Source organism: Caloenas nicobarica, chromosome 7, assembly GCF_036013445.1.
Source record: "Caloenas nicobarica isolate bCalNic1 chromosome 7, bCalNic1.hap1, whole genome shotgun sequence".
Classification (NCBI taxonomy): Eukaryota; Metazoa; Chordata; class Aves; order Columbiformes; family Columbidae; genus Caloenas; species Caloenas nicobarica.
Window position 1 is genome coordinate 20,846,261 of NC_088251.1, and position 22,456 is coordinate 20,868,716.

The following is a 22,456-nucleotide window of genomic DNA, read 5'->3' on the forward strand; positions in this document are numbered from 1 at the left end:
GAGCAGATGTTTTACCCCAAACCCCCTCCTTTCGCCGCCGCATCCGCAGCCAGCTGGGGAAGGGGTGCGGGGCTCCATCGCCGCTCCCCGACACCCCACGGGCGCCTCTTATCTCACCAGGGGCAGCCCCCGCGTTGCAGGGGGGGGTGCGGAGGGCCGGCTGCCCACCCCCGGCGCCCCGCGCAGGGGCGCAGCCCCCCCGTCCCGGCCGCGCCGCGCTCCCCGGGCGTGCGCGGAGCGCGCAGATGGCGGGAGCGCAGGGTGCGCGCCGCGGGCAGCGAACAGCAGATTGCGGGCAGCCAATGGCGAGGGCAGGCCGAGGTGGCACCAAATTTCTCGCAGCCAATTGGCTGGCGAGGCGGAGAAAAAAAAAAAAGAAAAAAAAAAAAAAAAAGGCAGCCAGGCATCATGAGAGAGCCTGGCCCTCGCCATCCTCCTCTTCCTCAGCATCCTTCCTCCCGCCCCCCGGCCCGCCCCGCCCCGCCTCCCCTCCCGGGCACGCCGAGAGCCGGGCCCCCGCCGCGACTCGCTGCCCTCCGCGCTGACCTCGCGCACCCCCACTGCGGGCAGGGGTCACCGGGAGGCCGGGGCGCAGAGAGCCCGGCCCCCCCCAGCCGCCGAGGGAGCAACCCCGCTTAAAAACCTCCGCGCCCGCCTCCCCGGGCCGCACAGCTCGCCGGGCGAGGGGCCGACAAGAACCAGCCTCCTCCCGCCGCTGCCGCCGGGGACTTGCGCGCCCGCGTACCGCCGCCGAGGAGCAGAGACGGCCGCCCCCATGCCTGCGCACTTGCTGCAGGAGGAGGTAAGCGGGGGGCTGCCGGCGGGCCGGGGGGTGTGGGTGCTTTGTCTTCCCCTCGCCCCATCCTCCATCTCTGCGGCTCCGGCAGCGCAGCGCTGCTGCTTTCTTGGGGAAAAAGAGCCTGGGCATCCACGCGTGTCCATGCACACACGTACGCACACATCTGTGTGCGCGTGTGCCCCCTCTGTGCCGCATCTCAGTCATCAGGCAAGTCATTCACTGCTAACTTAAGACATCACCCAAGCCCCATGGGGGGACCGTAATTGAAGTGGGGATCTCCGCTGCTGCGATTATGTCCGTGGAGCCTATGCCCTCGGATAGACTGAGCATGAAATACAGCTTCATCTTAAAAACATCCATCTAAGCATGCTGGTAAGGGCTGTTCAGGAAGGTCTTCTGTGCCAAAAAGTCATGGGGTTTTTGGTAATGCTCAGACTGTGATTTTTTAGGGATTTGGTTTGTTTTGTTTTGGATTTTTTGGTGTGTTTTTATTGTCGTTGTTGTTCTTTGCTTTTTTAAATAAAAAAAGGGCTTTCACTTACAGCGTTTTTAAGGCAAATGTTGCAGCAGGGAGTGTCTCTAGGACAGACGCAAGGTGAAAGCGGCCAGCTGCCCAGATGAAATGAATGACTGTGTCTGCATTGCCTGAGCCAAGCAAACATACAATGGGGAGACTGCCCATTTTTGGCATAAGAAGGTCTGAATAACAACCTGTAGAGATTTTATTTTTGTGCCTCCTGGCAGCCACCCTTTGCCCGAGGGGAGGCAGAGGCTTGATTCTGGTATTTGTGCTCTCACCTTTTCATATTTCCCACTTCTACCTATGCTGAGGAGTAAAGGTAGATCACAGTCCTGCTCTCTTGCCTGTTGCCAGCATGCAGGGTCTCCCCTGGTCCTTTTGTGCAGGTGCTGTGACCTTCCAAGGATGCTGTGATGTAAAGAACTTTACTCCTCTCCCCACCTGAAACAGATGCCAAGAGCAGTGTGCTTAGACCACATTTCATGGTCTTGACATGTATTTTGGGGCATATCCCGGAGACTGGAAAGAAACTTGTCCCTGGATCACGTTGGGCATATTCAAATATACTGGACTTAAGACCCAGTGCCCTGGGGCCCCTAAGGCTGAACCCAGCATGGGAGGCTTTGAGCTGCAGTTGGTTGTATAAGCTGGCTGAGTGCCAGGATCACCTATGGCGTGTTCAACGCTGGTAGAGTGGTGGGGGTGGTGATGGGGGAACACATCTGTTCTGCAGATGAGAGCTGCAAAGTCATTCAGAAATGATGGAGACCTCATGAAAATGATTTAGTTGGCTTCCTTCTCTTCTCAGCTCTAGACCTCATATCAATCTCCGTCCCATTTTTCTCAGTAGGAGCTACAGGAGCCACTATGGCCATGAGGGGGTAAAAATTGTCCTCCTTTCCTCCTCATTTCCCTGGTTTTCAGCTAAATAATTGCCCACTCTCCCTCCCTCTTCCCTCCATGCTCTCCCCACCAAGTCTGTAATGGTGGAGCTGAGTTTCACAGCTGATTTAAAGCCCTTTTGATTTAAGATTATTTTACATGTTAGAAATGACTAGTTTGATTTTATCAGTGTAATTCCAGCAGCATAGGTATGCTGGTAAAATTCTGCATGCAGCTACTACAAGTCTGGAAGAAGAGGGTTTTTTTGTCTCTTCTGTTTCCTTTGTGGTCTCCTTCCTCCTCCCATGCCCCTGTGCATCTTTGACAGTGACATAAGCTATCGCGGAGGAGAAAAATGCTGCTCCAACCCCACATTCTTACTCTGGAAGCAGCATGTCCATACGGGGAGTGTTACCCATCTAATTATACCACCAGATCTCTGCTGGGAATTTTTCCTGCATAGGCAAGTCTTAGGTCTTTTTGGTAGATTGTCTTCCAGCCAAGGAAGAAAATTGTGCTTTCCTGCCAAAATACCAGATCAGAATATCTTGACACTCTGGAATGGCAGGACTTTTCCTTGCCTAATCTCTGCATTAGAAGACATTTCTCATGGCTTTTCTTTTGGGAGAATTGCCTCTAAATTCTCCAGCAGCTCAGAGTATCGTTAATTAGGAAAGCAGGCAGAGACAGCTCATAGCTGGGATGCAGAGGAGGCTGTAGCTGGTCCCGAGCTCAGCAGCTGCCTGGGTTCAGTGAAAGCAGCAGGATGCTTCATGTTCAGGTTTTTTCCTTTCTAACCTTTGATTCCAGAAGGAAAAACTTAGAGGGCTCCCTCTGTAGAGATCATTTTACTTCCCAAACCGTGGGGAATCTGTCAGCTTTGCCAGCTCCTCCCTGTAGGAAGGTATGTCTGTAAATCTCTAGTTTCTACCCTTGGGAAAGGGAGGAGTTGGGGTAGCCACGTAAGCTGCTTGGACTGATTTTAATGCCTCCCTCAGGAAACTAGGCCATGGCAGGACGGTGGTCTTTTACGAATCCCAGATACCTGGGTGGGAATCTAGTGTTAATTCAAGAGAGATTTCTAGTGGGGAAGGAGCTTTCCTAGCTTGGCCATGCTTCCTCCCGTGGTCCTGGCTCTGCCATTCCTGCCGCTGACCTTTAGTGCCCCTTCACAGATGGAGGCAGCGGTGGGGACAGTGGAGGGACGGGTCCTTCGGGCAGGTTCCCGGCCAGCGAGGGGATGGGGGCAGCATGCCCTCCCACCACTCACATCCCACGTGCTTGGCACCCCCGTGTCGAGCCCAGTCGGGCACTTGGTCTTGGGCCCGACAAAGGGTTGTGAGCACCAGCAAGCACGTGGCTGTCATGATGGAGATGGAAATCGGTGATTCAGGGTTCAGTGACTTGTCTCATTAGGGCCAGTCCTGCCTGCTCCTTTCGTCATGCGTGCCTGATGGGGCAGGCTGTCACTCGGCCAGGACAAACAAGCGTGTGCAGAGGGAATGTTGTGTCACAGTTACAGGAGGGAGCCACGCTGAGACAACTTGCCGCTCTATACTTCCTCTCTGCTTGCTGGTGGCCTCAGCTTAGAGGATTGTCTTCCCGTGCCTCAGTTTACCTGTAAGTGGAAAGCAGGAGAGGGATAAGAGGCTTAGCAGCAGCCATGAGATAGGATGTCTAACTGGAAGCACACCAGTCAACTGCTTCCATCTGCCGATCTCCAAGTGTATTGGTCTTGCTGTGTCCCAGCCTGGAAGGTGAGGCAGGGGGAATTGAAGCACCCCAGAGGAATCCCCCTATGGATCTTCCTGATGTTCCTCCAGTGATCCCTAGTGGGGAGACACAAAGAGCCAGGATATCAGGAGCAGCACAATTATTTATCATAAAACTGAGTTTCAGACTGTATTTCTCTCCCACCTCTTTGTTCATTCACAAGATTTCCTTTATTGTTGTCTGCTTATGCACAAGCCCAGACCACAAGCCCACCTAAAAACGCCTACTAATAAAACTGAAAGAGAAAGAAAACCCTTGCAGCTTGCAAATGATCTCACCAAAGCCACCAGTGGAAAAAAAAGAACGTCTTCAAAGTCTTAACTTTGTGCACCCTGTCCACCATTCACCCCCTCTCCCCAGAAAGATAAGGCCCTCTCCATTCCGGGCCATGACTGCATGGGGCCAGAATAGGCTGCTCTCGGTGCCAAGGGCTCAGCCTGCCAGGGAAACTGCAGGCTGCAGGTCTTGGTACTGCCAGCCTAGCTATTTGTGTTTCAATTCCCTGCATTGGTAACCACCAACTTCTTGTTTTGTTTTCTCTTTTTCCTTTCTTGAAAATACTCATTGCTGCCTCTCCAAGGAGTTCTCCTCCACTTCCAGCACCACCAGTGTTGGCACCGTCACCTCCCGGGTGACCAGGAATGGGGATGCCGTCATGGAGAAGGACTTACTCAATCACGAGGACTTGGCGAGAGACCGGGGCATGATGGATGATATCTTTGATGAGACCTACCGGGAGAAGGAGGGCCCCAAGCCCCCCATGCGATACGTCTGGAGGAATATCATCCTCATGAGCCTGCTGCATCTAGGGGCCCTGTTCGGGTTGACGCTGATACCTTCTGCAAAGATCCAGACATTGGCATGGGGTAAGCGTTTTTTTCCACTTGTTTCCTGGCATCTGCAAACCCATTTGTTGGGTGATACTCTTTTTCCTCCAGGCCCACCAACTGAGGGAGGAGAAAGAGGGAAGTGAAGGTCTTGTGTTAGAAGAAGCCACTTGGCCAGCTTCATAGCAAGCTGTGGGAGGGCTTGGTAGTGTGAGGGAAGGATTTGGCAGGGGGACTGCTTGGCTGCCTGAAGAGCAAACTTGATTCACAGGCATTAGGCTTGGAAGTAGCCTACATCTGAATGTGCAGCCACTTCAGGGGTGAAGCACAGAAAATGATGGAGTACTGTGACAGGCCCAGAAAGTCAGGAAGAAAGGTGCCAGCAAGAGCACTTGAAGGGGTGGCTAGGGAGGCAAGGTACAGGGCCTGAGTTTGCTACCCAAAGACAAGAACCATTCCTGTCCTTAACAAGAGAGGATAAATCCTGCAGAGCCTCCATGCGTGTGTGAAGGTAGAGAGACAAAATTCAGTTGTGCTGAAGATAAGAGTCAAGAGTTAAGTCTGAAGCTCATGTCTTTCATCATTCTTACACAAGCACAGATTAGCCCCCATCATCCCGGAACTAAGCCTGACAACTTTCAAAAAGTAAATAAGCATCTCTCCAGGCAGCAAATTCCAATGAAAAGCACAACCCAGCAGAAGGTAGCTAGGCAAAGGTCCCCTTTCTCAGAGACCTTGCCCTGGGTAGGAACCACACTTCTCCTTTGACTGCTTGAAAAGCAGCTGGGCGCGGGGCCCAAGCTGCAGGGGAGCCTTGCTTTCCAGGAGCTTTGTGTGAACTCCTGGAAGAGTCAAGAAGCCAAATGGCTCCCAGTGGGGAGGTGGAGAGATTGCATCCAGCTCCTGCCTTCCTGTGAAACAGAGCATCCTGCAACAGAAAGTGACAGAAAGTCTAATTTGAGACCTGCTGGCATGGCTTTTGGTTTCAGCAGTGCTCCTGTGAAGTGCTCGTCTGGGATCAGGGTCCTGGCCAGCCCAGCTGTGGACAGGCCCTGGGGATATCCACCTGGTCTGTCACACTCTCAAAGTCTGTCCTCCCAATGGCTGTGAGCAACAAGGATCACAGCTGGACTGGGAAAGAGATGATTCCCCAGGTGGCCAGACTGACTCTTTCCCTCCTGGACCACCTCAGCTTCTCACCAGCAGAGGCCTGGGGGATGAGCATCACTGGAGGCCACAGGACTCGGTCGGAGCCTGGCTACAGCATCTGCAAAAGCAGAGGCACTGATGTGTTCCCTGTGCAGCCAGTGTGGCGTTTCAAGGGGCTGATATGAATGATTTGCTGGGCCTTTCCTGTGTGAAAAACTGACAGGCTGCACTCTTCCCTGGGGTGGCAGGGCTGGGCAGAACATGCAGCCTCAGCATGACCTTGGAGGAGCATTTCAGGGCTCTCGGTCCTGCTCTGTGAGTCCCATCCCTGGGCTGTCAGCTCAGCGGAAGCTGCTGCCTTCTCTCACTCACTGAGCTGAGAGCCTGGGTCCTCCAACTCCAGCCAAATATCCTCAGGGCATTGGGGCAAGGAGGGGGGAAAAGGTGAGTCGCATATACTGGTTTCATTTCAAGCTGCTGAGATGCACCGTGATTTCCAAATCCATTCAACCCTTCTCCCTTGAGCTTCCCTGCAGTAAAGTGAGCTCAAGCATCTTGATCCAGGTTAATGCTGCTTTGCATTCTGCTAACCCCCATGTTGCCCCAAAATGGTCTCTGAGGCAGTGTCTTTGCAACCACATGCCTGTTTGAGATGTCTGTATGGCATCCCATGGCATTTCGTGGGAATCTGCCTTGCTCTTTACCTGATGCCAGTCCCTCCTGCTCCCCTTCCTCAGTCAACTCTGATGCTGAAGTGCCAAGTTGCTCTCCTGCCACAATGAGGCACTGCGAAATTCATTGGTGGCTTCTGCAGTGACAGATTCTCTGGGAATGGGAAAAGGACAGGGAGTTTGGGGGAACTGCACTGGTTTCAACTGGCTGAAGTTCCATCCCGCCTTACCAAAGCTGGAGTAGCTCTACCGAGCTCCCTGTCCTGCATCCCTGGCACTTGGTTTCAGAAGGGACCACTCTTCCCTGCACCCTGCAGGCAAGTCGGACCTTTCCCCTATAGTCCATTCTCCTCCAGCACCGGAGCTGGCACAGTCTGATCCTCCACAGGCCTGGCTTCTCAAAAAAGCTCGTTGCTCCTTGCATTGCCCTTTTCTGAGTTCATACTTTTCTTTAGCACATACAAGGCATCTGTGGCTGCCGTCTCAGTGATGTGCTGTTATGTTCCCAGCACCCTCTGGTAGCAAGGAGAGGACTATGGTTCCCATTTTACACACAAGGACAAAGCAGCAGAGACTTAGGTTGCTCCCAGCAATACACCAGGGGCTCATGGCAGAGCAGCTCTCCTCATGGGGTTTTCACTTGTTTCTTGGTTTGTTTTTCAGATCATTCCTTCCTTAGGCTGTGTATATAAAATATAAAATTAACATGGCCCCAGACGTTCTCTGCTGTGATGCTACAGGCAGCTGTGGTGCCTGATAGCTGATCTGCCTTCTATATTTTATTATAAGGAGCAAACTGCTGCTTACACCCTCTTCATCCAGGCCACCATCTCCTTGATGTTCCTGCCCCTCTGAAACCAGTTATATTGGTGACTGTGTCCTCTTTTGTTTTCATTTCTCTGTGTGCTAATTCCTCTTTGTCTCTCAAGCTCTCCAGCCCTGCCTTCATCATTGTTTGCTGTTCTGCATTGCTGTGTGCATTGTATCCCCTGATCTCTTTCTGGTACAGAACTTCCCAGAACGAGCTGGGGTTGTTGATCAGGTGAGAGCTCACCATGACGAGAGCTCTCCAAGCCCTTCCAGCACTCTGGCTTTCCAGCCAGCTCCACTTTTATTTGCTGACAAAGTCTCACGCAGTCTTTTCAGGGATCAAGGGCAGATTTCAAGTCGTTGGCCAAACGCCGTAGAGATTGCATCTGGAAGGGCAGGATGCAAAGGTGATTGACAGTTTCTTCTTTAGCTGCTCTGAGCCTCCCTGGAAACATGATTTGCAGGTTGTCTTCTTGACCCGCAGGTGCAGCAGACCAATTATATTTGTGTTAACCCCTGTTGCCCTGGCCAGCAATGTCTGTAGAACAGTGACGGTTCCTTCTGATGTGGTGCTCTGACGGTGCAGTGCCAGCATCGCCAGCAATGTGGATTAATACAGTTTTTTTTACTGCTGCTTTGGACCAAGGAGAATCTTGCTGGATAATTTAGGCAATTTTGACAGCCTGAAAATCTCAGCCAGTACTACCCCCAGGGATGTGTCCAGCAAAATGTTTACACACGTTTTTTGTCACTTTCCCATCGAGACTACTGTTGGCAACACTTCACCGCTTAGTGTCCTCTCTAGGCTTAACTAGCAGGTGGTGTGCTTCTCTGAGCGTGGAAGGGAAGTTCTGATTTTGCCAGATAGGGAAGTTGGGTTTTAGCAACAGTAGCTCCTATTGTTCCTCTTAAACACTGTCCCATGTATGCAGCCCGCACACATTTTCTTGCTCTTGGTACCTTTCTCCTGAGAGTAGCATAACCCACGTGGCTAGCAGGGCTGGGAGGCAAGGAGAGAACAGTCTAAAGCTGTAGTTTTCCCTTGCACTGAGCAGAAGTCTGAGGACACTTGCTGGAGCAGGGACACCTCTTCATGTAAACATCTTTGGTGTTGACTGCAGGTGACGATGCCTTTAGCACATTCCTGGCTTCCCATCATAACTTGAGGTCTGAATTTGGGCCCTGAAGACATAAAGACTAGTGAGTCATATAGACATGACTGAATCCAGAATGTTTTGGGTTTAATTTTTGGAGCACTGAGTGCATATTACTGCTGGTGGTCATGATTCTTTGTATTCCAGTTGAATGGGTCATTGGGGACATCACCTGTGAACAAACAATCTTTTGGGCTTGGATACTTCAAAGCATGGTATGAAAAATGACTTTGAACCCTCAGCGGATAGAGTCCCTAAATCCTTCAGCCTGGGGCATCTTCACAAGGCACCTACGAAAATCTGTGCTACTTTGTTTCACCTTCTCTATACCCTTTCCAATTTCATTCTGAGTGGATGATCTTGGAAAAGCTTTTCTTCTTCCTTCCCTGTGTGATGCTCCTTCCTTGGATATGCAGTGATCATCACTGTACCTGTTTGCAGTGATGAACTCCCTGAATCGTTAGGGTGCTGGATTTTTCTGTTTTCCACCAGGCTTTTCAATTTTATTGTCCATATCCTGTCACTGTCACAACATCTCTTAGGTATGTCTGATGGAGCTAATAGCCCCAAAGTAGGGTTTGGGTTTCTGTGGAGCTGGGTGCCATGTATGCATAGACTAAGAATCAGCTCCTTTCCCACAGAAAGATAAATTACAGCTGTTGTATATGGGGAAGAGACAAGAGCACAGGTTTATAATTAGAGAGTTGTGTCCATTGTAGTGATCTGGGATGCAGCTCCAAGTCAACATAAGCTGCTGAAGTTAATGGGCTTTGGATGAGGGCCATGACTGTTTTGTGCAAGGGCTCCCAAAAGCAGTGGTTATACTTCCAAATTTTTGACAAAAGCTACCCGAAAGCAAATACCGGGTTGTCTGGTTTCTGGGTCTGTCAATGTTCCCACCATGTCTCTTTTGTGATTCCTTGTGCTTGCTCATGTGTCTTTGTTACTGGCGTCATCTTTTCCTGAGGGGGTGAGAATTGCTTGTATAAAAGTGATACAGATGAGCTTTCTTTTTGCAAAGCTTAAATACCACAGTCCTCCGCCAGAGTCATCTTCCTGAAGGCCTCTTTTACAAAAAAATTCTCAGCCTGTGAGGATTCACTAGAAAGGGAAGCCTGAACTCAGGCCCTGTACTCACCTAACCTGGATTTTACTTTCTAGTGCCATTGAAGATCATGAAAGATTGCATAGTGCTTTTCTGTCCCCAGAGCACCATTAACTCATGCCTGCTTGCCCCACAGTGCAGAGCTGGGCTCTTACCCCAGCAAGTTGCCCCTACATCCTTGATCCAACAGCCATGGCAACCTCCTCTGTATAGGTTGGAGGTCGAATGCAGACTCCTAGATGCTGCTCTCAGCTCTGCCATAAGCTGCTTGTCACCCTTGGAAATCTATCTCAGCTACTGAGGTGTCCACTGTGGGTGTGAAGTTGCCCAGAGCTGCTTATGTTGAAGGGAGAATGGTGGTAAGTCACAGCTCTTTTGCTGGTAGGAAGTGTCTGAAACATCCAGGAGTGGGTTTTGTTGTTCTTGCAGTGTCTGAGGCCAGAGAGGTTCTGCAAATCAGTTGTATGTTAGGTTCTTTTTCAAGGTTTGCTCTTCTGCATGAATCTATGGGCATAGTGACTGGTTTAAAACGAGACAATCTACAACCAATGGGGAACTGGTCATGAGCTAGTTTATAAGTTTCAAGTCAGTATCGTGGGGTTGGATGAGACCTTCAAGGTGTCCAGCATAAGTACTTTTCTGTCAGTAAGGCCAAAGGGAGATCTGAAAAAAAACCCCTGCTCCAGCATCCCTCCCTTCTCCCCTTCCTGGCTTGGCCAGCTTTCTGCTTTGCTCAGCTCCATTGTCTCTTGCAAAGGCAGGATCCCACTGCATTTGCATGCCTTTTCATCCCTCTTCATGTCCTATAAATCAACTATGACCAGTGACTGCTTGGCTCCTCTGAGAGGCCGCAGAGGTGCTGGGAGACACAAGGCAGAGGTGTGCCGGTCTGAGGCTTGGCAGCAGGTGGGGAAGACAAGGGAAAAGATGGGGATGGAAAGTCACAGTCAGATCAGCCGACAGAGAAAAGGTCACTGTTATACAGCAGGATGGGAGTGAGGAGGGTTCATGCAAATTTAGGGGGCTAGAGGAAGATGTTAAATCGGCAGAGGCCAGCTTCCAGTGGATAAGAGGTTAGGTTTGGAACGTAGAAAAACAAAAAGGAGGAATAGGAGGAAGAGGGAGCAGGAGATAGTAGGAAATAAAGCGTGGGTTATTTTGAATGAAAGAACAGGACGACAATGCCTTGCACGTGTCTCAGGTCTCTGATTCCAGACAAGTTTCTGGCAGAGTATCTATTTTCTGGGTTCAAGATAAGATTGATTAGAGACATTTGGCTTGACTGAATGGTATTGTCAAGCATACCAGTGATTCCTATCTGCCGGAGTTCCTGACTCTTCCTTCCTACAGAAAGAGTTAATTTTCAGATCCAATTTTCTTCTTATCCTTAGCTTCCTAGAGTATTGCTGCTATGACCCTATAGGGGCCTTTTCTCCATCTTAGCTCTAGAACCAGATGCTGGAACCCAGGTTAAGTTCCAGGAGGACATAGGGGAACATACAGACCAGGGCAGACCTGAACACATGATCCAGAGGGAGAGGGAGAGGGATGTGATTTTTTACTAGCTACCAGAGGAGCAAGGAATTCCTTCTGACCTGTGTGGAGAGGGAATGCATGAAGCAGCCTGGAAGCTCACCTGGGCCCAGCAACATATGCCTCTGCCTTGGGCATGACTTGCACTGAGTTGCTGGCATTGGAGTTTCCTTCTGTAAGTGGTGCAGAGCAATACAAAGGCAGGCCTTCCCCTGGAGCTGTATAAGCTCCTCACCCATGGAGAGCACAGACTGGGGCAACTTTGCTGCAGGCTGACTTGCTCTAACTGCTCCAACACTTTATGTTCTTCTCCAGGCGTTCTGTGTTTCTTGTTGAGTGCTCTGGGGATAACGGCTGGATCTCACCGCCTCTGGAGCCACCGGTCCTACAAAGCCACGCTGCCCCTGCGGATCTTCTTGACTATTGCAAACACCGTGGCCTTCCAGGTATGCACCTCCTCAATGTGCCGCTGGTCCTCAGAAGGAAGTGCTCCCCTGAATCCCTGTCTCAGACCGGGCACAAGCTGATGGAGAAGTTCCTCTCTCCTACTGCCTCTTATTAGGAAACAACCACCCCTTTCCATCTAACACTGTGATGCTAGAGTCCTTCTTATTATCTTCACCTTGTTCCATGAGAGGGTAACTGAGACAAACTGGGTGAGGAGAGGACTGTTGGCCAAGACCTAGGTAGGAAAGCTCTCCAAAGCAGGAATGTACCCTTCCCTCGAGGTGTGGCCTCCCTGTGCTTGCTTCAGGTCCTGTGAAGGAGGCGTGGAAGTGCTAAGTGCTCCTGGCAATTGCCTCACTCTCCTCTTGCTGCATGGCTGATAAGCGGGGGGACATCTGCGCAGCCCAGGGAGCCAGGCCGTGGAACTTGTTGCTGCAGAAGGACCAAGAACTTGTTGAGATTATGCATTTAGGGGGATGCTTCTCTGGTTCAGAAGAGTGATACTTAGGAATAACCCAGTTATAAGTCACACCGCTGGCTACCAGAGAGTCATCCCAGGTCAGTGATGTTTCCAGGAGAGGAGAGCTGAGCCCACTCAGAGCGGCACAAGTGATAAGCACCTCAGGATATTGCCTAACCACTCATGAGAGCACTTCACAGTCCACAACGCAAACAAACCAGGAAGTCCTTAGGAACTGTGGAAAGTAGCAGAGATGTCACCTTAGAAGAAGTCAGAGTGAAAACCCAGGTTAGCATGGCAGAAAAATCCTGGTGGTCTCTCGGATTTGCTGCTGTGAGGCAGGTCTAATGGCACTCCATCCTTCAACTGTACTTGAAGGGACTTCATACAGGCTTGCTCATGTGTAGGAAGTACCCGGGAGGGTGGCAAGGTGCAGCACTTACTGCTACAAGAAGGTGAACAGAAAAGTACCAGTGCTGTGGCCCTAAGTAATTCTGCAGCTGAAGTATGGGGGAAAGGTAAAGCCCAAGTGGACCAGGTATTTTAGAGACATCTTCTTTCCCCCCTGGTGTTGCCATAGGGGATATCACTTCACTGACATGTAATCAAAACAAGATGGGGATGGTTTTTTTCAGCATTGGAAAACTTTCTAAAACACCATTCACTTTCCTGTTCTCTGTTAGTACCAAACCAGAGTCTTTATGTGGAAGAGGCAGGACCAAGCTGCTGATTCCAGCTACTGGTCCAGCACTCAGCAGGGGAATGGTATGGTTTGCTCTGTGTTGGCTAGTCCTATACAAAGACCATCTTTCACAGGGTTATAGGGCAGAGGGGGAAAGAATTTGCTGAGCAATTGTTGTAGGGGATAGTAATAGACAAAGATGAGAGACAGACAGATATTTCAGCTTCAATAGGAACTAATCCAAAGTTTTGCTGAAAATTCAGTACCATTCCCTTTGGATGTATTTTTTTTAATAGTTACTTTCAATGAGATCAAGAGAAGGTTTATTTTCAACTTATCTCATTCCTGTTAGTGGCAGCAGCTCTAAGATGAGACTGGTAACTTTTAGGGCCAGAGAAGACTGTAGATTATCTTATCTGAGTCCTCCAGAAAATGCCTGTTTGTTGTTCAGAGACCTGTGGCTTGTGATTGCAGAGAATTTGGGAGTTCTGCCCCTAGTTGGCTCTTCCACCTCCAAGACCAGGCAGCTGCAGCACAGCAGAAGCTCTCCTGGTTATAGTCTGTAGCTGGAAAGGAGGCATTCTCCTATGCTCCTATGCTCTGCTTGCTGGCCTCAGAAAGCCATGATTTTCAGACAGCGTTGCAGTTAGAGGTGGTCCCAAAATAAGTTCTGTAGAAAAGCTAAAGTTTGGCTCAAGATATTGACTTTTCAGCTTTGAGACCCCTCATTTTTGTTTGTGCACAGGGTGTGGGTGTTGAGATGGTACCACGCTCCAGCTGCGGTACGTGGTCTCTTCCCAAATCTGTGCCTCCTGCCTTCAGCAAAACGATTTCCAGGAGATAGGGAAAGCCTCTTCAGATGTGCAAACCAAAGCTGTCTGTCCGCCTTCAGACTGGGATTTCTCATGTTACGTGATGCTGTGTAGGGTCTAGAATGTGAAAAAGACTTTGGGTCACAGGTGAAACATTTCCAGTATGAGTACCGGTTGTGTTTCTCTGTTTACTAGATAGGGAAGGCTGCTGGGCCACCCTCTTCTGAGAGAATGCTGAGTGACCAAGCTCTGGGTAACATCCGTGAGAGCTGGTGATAGATGGAGGTGCTCAGGATCTGACTGGAAGGCAGCAGCTCCCAGTATTACTGAGAGTTGAATCTTGGCCCGTGTCTGTCATTGCTTTATTGCATGGCCTGCAGGTAAATCACTTGATCTCAGTTGGAGGAGGAGTGGTTACAGCACTTGAGAGGGACTGGAGTTGTGTCTCTGCTACAGGCTACCTGTGTGGATAAGTCACTTGGTCTTTCCAGGTCTTGTCCAGGCAAGAAATAGGGATGATTATGCCACTTCCCTACCTGTTTTGAGGAAAAGTCCTATGTACTTAGGATATTAAGGAGCCTCTTGTGTAATACAGGCAATAGAGGCTTGCTTGGATCTCTGTTTCTTGTTTTCTAGGGTGGTGTACTACACAGCTTTAACACATCGAAGCCTTGGTATAAAGGAATGAGTGCAGAATCATTAAAATCTGCTCTTTAAACTAACCAAAACAATCATTTCTTAATACAAATGATGAAAGCTTTGACATTTTCCAAACTGCATTGATTTTGCATCTTAAACAGAACAGTTGTGGGGCTGAAGTGGGATATTTTTGATAGCTGTCATTGAAATGGTGTGTTTATTCTATTTCTAAAGAGAGGCCTTCATTTTAAGACTGATTTCCAAGGGAAAAAAGAAATCATTAAAAAAACCTCAGCCCCAAGTTAAACAGATGTGTCTGATTTGGCAATCCGAGGAAAAGCAAGGCAGGCTGACCCATGGAAAATGTCAGGGTGAAGGGAAGGGACAGATTGATCAATCCCAGCTGGCACCATGTAGGGATGGGGACAAGTGACCAACAAGAGCTGAGCATGTGAGGGAGAAGCACCACCTGGCCAATGAGGGCTGGCTATTGCAGGGGTGGAGGAACAGGCTGATTAGTCAGAGCCTGTGATGCTGTAGAGGATGTGCAAACCAAAGCCTAAAGTTAACAGAATTAAAAAAAAAAAAAGAAAAGGTGGCCCAGCAGAGAAGCAGATTTCAAACAAAATTGAAGTGGTCAAGCAAAGAAGAGCCAGCCTCTCTTTTAAAAGCCAAAAACCCCAAACTTTAAAGAAAGATAAAATGATTGATATGAGTTCAGGTCAATGGGGTTTAGGTGTCTAAATGTTTTAGCCTCTTTTGTTAATTTGAAGGGAACATCTCTAGCCCTGTCCCTAAGTCTCCACTCCTGTCGCCTTGCAGAATGACATCTATGAGTGGGTCCGGGACCACCGTGTCCATCACAAGTTCTCCGAGACAGATGCAGACCCTCACAATGCCATGCGGGGCTTCTTCTTCTCCCACATCGGCTGGCTGCTGGTGCGCAAACACCCGGACGTCATAGAGAAGGGCCAGAAGCTGGACCTGAGCGACATAAAGGCTGACAAAGTAGTGATGTTCCAGCGGAGGTGAGTGGGGGGGTCAGCCTCAGCACAGAGCTGTATGGGACGGAGCAGGGACTCTGCAAATGGGCTTGGGACCCCAAGCACCTTTGATAGAACATGAGGGGATTGAGGGTATCATGTGAGAAATGCGAGTCTTTGGTCTGCCCGAGGCTTTGCTGTGGGATGAGCTGAGAGGACTGAGTTGTGCCTCTCCTATAGGAAGTACTGAGGACCTAGTGCTACCTCCAGCCCTCCCACCCCTCCTTCTTGCCTGCTTGCCCTGTAGCATCTTGCCAGCAGCAGGCTGAGCTTCCCACCGCAGACCACCTCCACGCCTGTCTGCCCACAGCCCAGCTGTTGCTTTGGTTGGCCTGGAGCCCATCTGTGGGTGCCTCTGGGCCATCCATGGAGATGTTGTGGTGCACCTTCCAGGCCATGCCTCTACTCCTCTCCCATTAGTCTCCTGGAAATAGTGTGGTGAAAGAGAAGTTGAAAATGGGGACATGAGAGAGGCCGTTACTGGGAAGGACAGGCTTGATTCACTGGTGCCTCTTGGATGGGGTATCTCTCAGCTGTCTGGAGCTATACTGGGACTGATCCCTAGAGGAGGTGAGCCTGTCACCAGGGCTGCAGAGATGGGAGACTGAACCCATGTAGTAACCACCATCACTTGGGAGCTCCCTAGTTTGGTCCCAGATGAATGAAGCAAGGTTTATGGCTTCCCTCCTTTTTGTGCCTGGATTTTTTCTTGTGGGTCATCAGAGTGGTTCAGCTTCCTCTACTCTCATCCCTCTAAGTGTGAGAGACACCACACGCTCATCTGTTTGATGGCACAAATATCCCTTGCTTGCACTTGTTGGTGTAATGTATTGGTAGGCAGAGCCAAGTCTGCAAGGAGGAGTTGTAGCACCGGGCCAGAGCTAGAGAAGGGACCTTCTCTGCAAGCATGGGATTGCCTTTATGGGGACCAACATAGCTGAGAAGCAAAATGGCAGATGAGGCCAAACACGGCAGCTGGTGCCCAGACTCATGGTGATGAGGACATTGCTTTGTGCACACATGAGATTGAGACGGGGAAGGCAGGAATTGAATCCAAGTGATAAGACCCTGGAGATAAGTCTCCAGGAATGGCTTCTGCACATCCAGGGCAAATGATACAGGGCTCAGGGGTGAGGTATTTCTGCATGTGATTTCTCCTGTATAGCTGAGCATGAATCCTCCAAAGGGAGGACTGAACCAACCCTTCCTGTCCTGCCTCTGCCACTGAGCACTTTCCTCCTGGTCCCTTCCTTTCCAGATACTACAAGCCCTTGGTGGTGTTGCTGTGCTTCATGGTGCCCACTCTAGTGCCCTGGTACTTCTGGGATGAATCCATCGTCATCAGCTTCTTCATTCCAGCCATCCTGCGCTACACCTTAGCACTCAATGCCACTTGGCTGGTGAACAGTGCTGCTCACATGTTTGGCAACCGTCCGTATGATCAGTACATCAACCCACGGGAGAACCCCCTAGTCAGCCTGGGGGCTCTAGGTATGTTCAGTATCTGTGTTTTTTGCTGTGGGAAGACTGTAGAGTGGGGACTGCCCCTTGGGGCTACAGCTGCTTCTAAGAATTTCTGTGAATCCACGTGTCCCCATTTCCCCCTGCACCCTTCTCCTCCAGCCTTTGCATCTATCTAGGGGTGCAGGCTGGCCAGTGAATACATAAGGGCAGTGGGGTTATCAGCTCCCACCAGCCTCTCTCCAGGCTGGAAAGGACTCTGCTACACTTAGCACCTCCTTATCTCAATAGCAATATTTTATTTACCCTGCTCAAAGGTCTCTCTGCCCCGTTCACCAGATCGAAAAATGTGTGCTGTAGTCTCTGCTTATCTGCCTTAGTTTTGTCAACTTGAAAACCAGCAGATGCAAATGTGGACATGTTCGTAGGGCAGCTGGTAATTCTGGGGGTGTTTGAGGATCAGACAAGCCAGATCAACTCATGTGTTCCCCTGAAATTTTGAGGACTCAGGAAAGTACCTCCCAGGGTCAGCATTTGCCCTGATCTGTTCTCCCAAGCCCAAATCTTCAGCTGGTTTGCATCACTGTATGTCCCTGGGGCTGCACTGGTTTCCACCACTGAAGGATGTGCTCCTGGATTTTTGATAGGGAGGGATTTGAACTGCAGAGACTCAGGCGTAGGAGTAGGAGTCCAGCCAATGTCATTGAAGCGGTGAGCACTGAAGCCAGCATTGACAATGTCTGGAGCAGAGGGTGGCTGACTGGGGTAGATCGCTTAGTGGACGTCTGTCTGCGTTACTCTCATCTGGAAATGCCTTTTGTATTTTGGCATTAGCACTGACAGTGTTGGAGTATTGATTGGCCTGGCTTGTTGGGGACTTGCTGCAGGTCTAGCTGGTAGCTCAGTACAAGAAGCTTTCTTGTGGTGGCAGAGGAAAAGCTGTTAGGATTCCCCTGGTGTTTTGGTGCAGTCAGTGAGCCAGAGCCTTTCTCAGTTCCTTGCCACATGCTCATTTTCCTCTAGAACACCATAGGTTCTCTATGACTGTCATCGCCTCATCTGGGCCAGCCTGGGCATGCTGGAGCATGCCCAAATGAGACAGGGTAGATTGTACAGAGGTGAAATTGTGCTGAGTGGAGAAAGGAACCTGGATTCAATTCAGAGCCTGTTTCAGGAATGTGGTGCTTTGGGCCAAGGGAAAAGGGGGTCATCACCTAGAGCTCTGCAATATCCTCTCCCTGGTTGTGTTTTGCAGGAGAAGGCTTCCATAACTACCACCACACCTTCCCCTATGACTACTCCACCAGTGAGTTTGGCTGGCACTTCAACTTAACCACAGCCTTCATTGACCTCATGTGCCTACTGGGGCTGGCCAGCGATCGCAAGAGGGTCTCCAAGGAGGTCATCCTGGCTCGGAAAATGCGGACTGGAGATGGGAGTCACAAGAGTGGCTGAGTTCCTGCTCCCCTTCAGACACACATCCACACATCTCCTTCCTCCTTTTTTCTCCCTTCCTGACCCCTCCAAACACGCTGGACAAAGGTTTAATGTTCTGTTTACTAACTACTGAATAATGTTACCAGTTTGCTTAATTACTGATGAGTTTTAACCCCCGTCCCATGCCGTGTTTTATGTGATGATCTAGGACTCTGTCTTTATAACACAAGGCCACCCCCTTCCCTCCTCTCCTTTTCTTTTCTGTTCTTTCTCTCTGGCCCCTCTAGCCCGTCTCTTGCTTTATGTCCCCCAGTCTCTCCCTGGCAGAGGGACTGACAGGAAGCAGCCCGGGGAGGCCCATCGCGGCCAGCTCTGTACCATGGAGTTAAGGGAAGCCTGTACCAGCCAGCTGAAGAGTTGAGCCGAAGTCAGTGACCCTCTCCCCACCACCTTCCCCCCGAAACTCTTTCCTCTGTCCCTCGTCCTTTCTCAAGGGCTGCTGACAGACATAGCATGGCTAAACTGCTCTCCCTGGGAAAAGCAGCCCCGGCCCCTTCCCTGGCCTCAGAGAGAGAGTTGTCTCTTTCCAAGATGTCTCTTGGGAAGTGTTCTGCCCTCCTCCCCACGGCACAGCCTCTCTGGCTGGGGAGATGAGAGCCCCCAGTCTCTCTCAGAGCTTCAGCCAGGTCTGCTGGAGGCCAGGAGGGTCTGGTGGCAGCAGTGGGCACTGGAGGGGGAGCCTTGGTGGCCTTATTACCTCCTCCCTCTGGCATCACAGCCTCCCTCCCTGCACTGCCCGCTGTGCCCCATGCCACCAGGGTCTGAAGGCAGAGCCTGGCTCCGAGCTCCACGGCCCCTTTGGAGAGCCACAGCGAGGAGGGGGACAGACAGAGGGGTGTGCTGCCAGCTGCCGGGGGGCAGCACCGACCCAGAGTGGTTTTGTTCACCAACGACGACAAGATTTTTGCTTGCAAATGGGACTTTGCCAAAATGGAAAGGGGGAGAAGGATGTAAACTGCTGAGTTAAGCTGCTTTATGTGCTGGAGGAACTGGCTCCCCACTGGGTGGCAGGTGGATGTCCTGGTGTCTGTGCCTGTCCTGCAGATCCACATCCTGAGCTGAGCGCAGGGACGGAGCACAGGAGCACCTGCGGCATAGGGAGGGTGAGGGTGTCCACGGGAGCAGTCTCTCCCTCCACGTGGGCTCCGCTCGGTCAATTAACAAGTGCCTGAGAAACACCAACGCAGGGCCAAGCAGCACAGAGGGCTCAAGGGAGTCAAGACCACCAATGCAAGGCACTGCTGCCAGCGTGGGCCACCTCTGGGCTCTCCTGAGGGAGTGGGGAGGGGAGGCGAAAGCAGCTCCTCGTTTGTCCCTTAACCTGACTCCTAGCCCCCTCAGCAAGCAATCTCACCACCTCACTTCTTTGCCCGCAAGGCAGGCAGTGAGGCAGCTGAGCCTGCAGAAAGGTCAGTTGTATCACCGAGCTGATGTGGGCACACAGCTGGAGGGTGTGCTGGGGGAAAAAGTCCTTGTGGGTGTTGTTTCCTGCAAGTTGCAGAGACCACAGCTTGAGTTCAGATAGTGGGTTAGATTCTGGGCATCATGGCCCCGAGCCCCTCACTGGGCTGCACTTGCTTTTTTTTCCCCCCTTAACTCTCCATATTATTATTAATTTTTATTATTATTATTAGTTGTAGCAATAGTATCATTTTTGTTGCTTAAATGCATCAAATTGAGCTGGAGGAAAGCACAGGAGGTGGCTGGGACAAGGTCATGTTGGAGTGGGGTTTGCAGCATCTCCCTTATTCAGGCAGGCGGGGGAGAGCAGAGATGGAGCAGACACCAAGTTCCTCACATCACCTCTGCCACGTAGCAGCCAGGCAAGCTTCACGGGAGCAAGTCTCTGCAGCTTTGCTTTCTTCTCCTGCTGTGAAACTCGCCAGAAGCCACGACAGCTCTGCGATGCTCTCCTTAAGGAGAGCATGCTTGTTACTGGAAAAAGAAGTCCTGTCCTTTCCCCTCCCTGCCACTGCCACAGCCTTTTTACTGCTTAGCAATGGGATCCTCCAAGGCTTTGAGCCATCAGGAGCCATGTGGTCTCAAAAAAAACAACAGGGAGGAATGGAGCAGTGAGCCCTGCAGCTCATGGTGTCAGGAGACAGCATCCTTCACGCTGTGAGGCTCATGACTGCCTGGGGCAAAGAGGTTGTGGCTAGAATTGTATCCTACCATTAAAAAAGAAAAAACCCTCCAAAAAAAGAAAAGAAAAAAAACACTGTTAGCTCTGTGGTTGCAGGCTGACTTTGCTGCAGTCTAAACCCCTCTGAACTCATGGAAAGTCTCCAGAGAAGATAAATTTGCTCCAGCCAGTCATTGGAAAGGGGTGTGTGAAGCAGAGCAAGTGAGAATTACTTCCTTGCTCCTGGTGCCCTTTACGTGTTGTGTGGCATACCCTACGGTAGAGAAGCGTGCTGTGACATGTTGCAATAGTTCACATCCTCTCAGCAGAGAAGCAGGGCTTGACATCAAGGGTTCCTTTCAAATTTCAAGTGCTGATTTGGGTCCAGAATCTGGAATTAGGGTAGAAGATGAGGAGCGGTAACCAAACAGTCCTGGTGTTTGCCCAGTCGCTTTAAAGGTAGATTGGCAAATATCTCTGGGTGCCTTAAATCTTTCTTTAATATACATAGGAGTATTGACAGCTATTTGCCGTTGTAGTTTTATTTTTGTTTTGTTTTTCTGAATTATGAACATTTGAGGGGTTTCTTAATTATTTAATTGCCTACACTGAACTGTGGGTGCAGGTGATTTTGAATGTATTTGAGTTAGAATTTTTGTTAGATTAAGAAACAGATACAACACTTCAAGTAGAACTTTGTTTGAGATATATATATATACACACAACTATAAATATATATATATATTTTTGGTGGCATGTTTGTATCCTGGATGCATTGTCTGTATGTTTAGCTTAAATGAGTCTGAGAGATGTGGAAGCAGAGAAGGCAGCAGTGGGAACTCACGGCTAGAGCGAGCAGCTGTTCTCCTGGGACCTGTTCACAGCTCAGCTACTCGCTCACTGCGTGATTTGGGACAGTCACTTAAAAACTCCCTGTGCCTCAGTTTCCCCTATCTGTAGCAGGGGGCAACACCCTGCCTCCCCAGGCGTGTGGCGAGGCTCGCTGCCGACCAGCCGAGCGCAGGGGAGGGAAGCGTACGTACCACACGCACACCGCTGCCGGCAGAAGCGTGGACCGGTTTGTTTTCCAAAACCATTCCCAGCCCTGCTGGTATTGTGAAGAGCAGATGTCCAAGTGCTGGGTGTTCAGAGAAGGATTGGAAAGTTGAATCTGCATATTGTCTAAGCTCCGTCACTGTTGAAATGTGAGTAGGATACTATTTTTCACAGCTTAGGGATTTCTGCATAGTTGTATCTGTTTTGTGTACTGGAAAAGAAAAACTTTTTGAAATAATTTCTACTAATCTGGAAACAGACATCTGGTTGTGCTGATCTGAAATTTTATTTGTTCATAATAAAAATGTTACTTTAAAACTTGATGGACTGATGGCATGGCAGGCTGGGGTTGGAGAAGGCTGCACATTACCATTTCCCAAACCCTCCTCCCTTCCAGGAGAACCAGTGAAAAAACCTCTGGCTCCTTAAGGGCCCTGAATGAGCAGATTATAATGCTTTCATACTCGGGCGCAGCGCCGCCGGCACACCCGCCCAGGCTGCCCCTGCGCTGCGGGGTTACTGCAGGTTAATTCCAGCCGGGGCCTCTTGCCAGAGCCTTGCGGCTGGCGGATATACATGCAGCATAACACGTAATACCGGCGGCCCAACTCCACAGCACGGCATGGCTGCCACTGTGTCAGGCGGGTTCACTAACCACAGGGAGGGGAAATTTTCGTCCTGCAAGAGCAATCGTTCCTGCTCTCCCCACCCCTTTCGCATCTGGAGGGAAGTGAAAGGGGAAGGGGGAAATCCCCAGACCAAATCTCACTTTAATCGATGTTTGCTTCCCCACTCCCCCACCCAACTGCCTTTTGAATAGCTGATAGTAGTGAAGAATAAGGCCTCCTCTTCATGGCACCACTTTGCTCCACGAGGGAGCAGGCAGAGGGGACGGCCTTGTTTGCAGCAACTTCACCACCTGCAGAACCCCGGGACTGCTGAGCCAGCCCACATTCACTGGCACAGCCAGCTCCTTGCAGCTGGCATGCTGAATTCCTTGGCAAAATTTGCCCA

General features: G+C 50.5%; 1 protein-coding gene across 1 annotated transcript; it reads left to right on the top strand.

Annotated features, from left to right (window-relative positions):
* Positions 1–501: 501 nt before the first annotated feature.
* Positions 502–21,710, top strand: SCD (stearoyl-CoA desaturase). The gene is made up of 6 exons (XM_065639435.1): positions 502–802; positions 4,555–4,840; positions 11,539–11,669; positions 15,086–15,291; positions 16,565–16,797; positions 18,023–21,710. The coding sequence occupies exons 1-6, from the start codon at positions 776–778 to the stop codon at positions 18,220–18,222; spliced, it is 1,083 nt and encodes a 360-aa protein (XP_065495507.1). The 5' UTR covers positions 502–775; the 3' UTR covers positions 18,223–21,710.
* The last annotated feature ends 746 nt before the right edge of the window (positions 21,711–22,456 follow it).

Excerpts from the sequence above, each read along its gene's own strand:
- SCD (XM_065639435.1), top strand. The coding sequence starts at position 776 with ATGCCTGCGCACTTGCTGCAGGAGGAG. Across the intron at positions 11,670-15,085 it reads CAAACACCGTGGCCTTCCAG|AATGACATCTATGAGTGGGT; the intron begins GTATGCACCTCC and ends GTCGCCTTGCAG. Across the intron at positions 15,292-16,564 it reads GTAGTGATGTTCCAGCGGAG|ATACTACAAGCCCTTGGTGG; the intron begins GTGAGTGGGGGG and ends CTTCCTTTCCAG.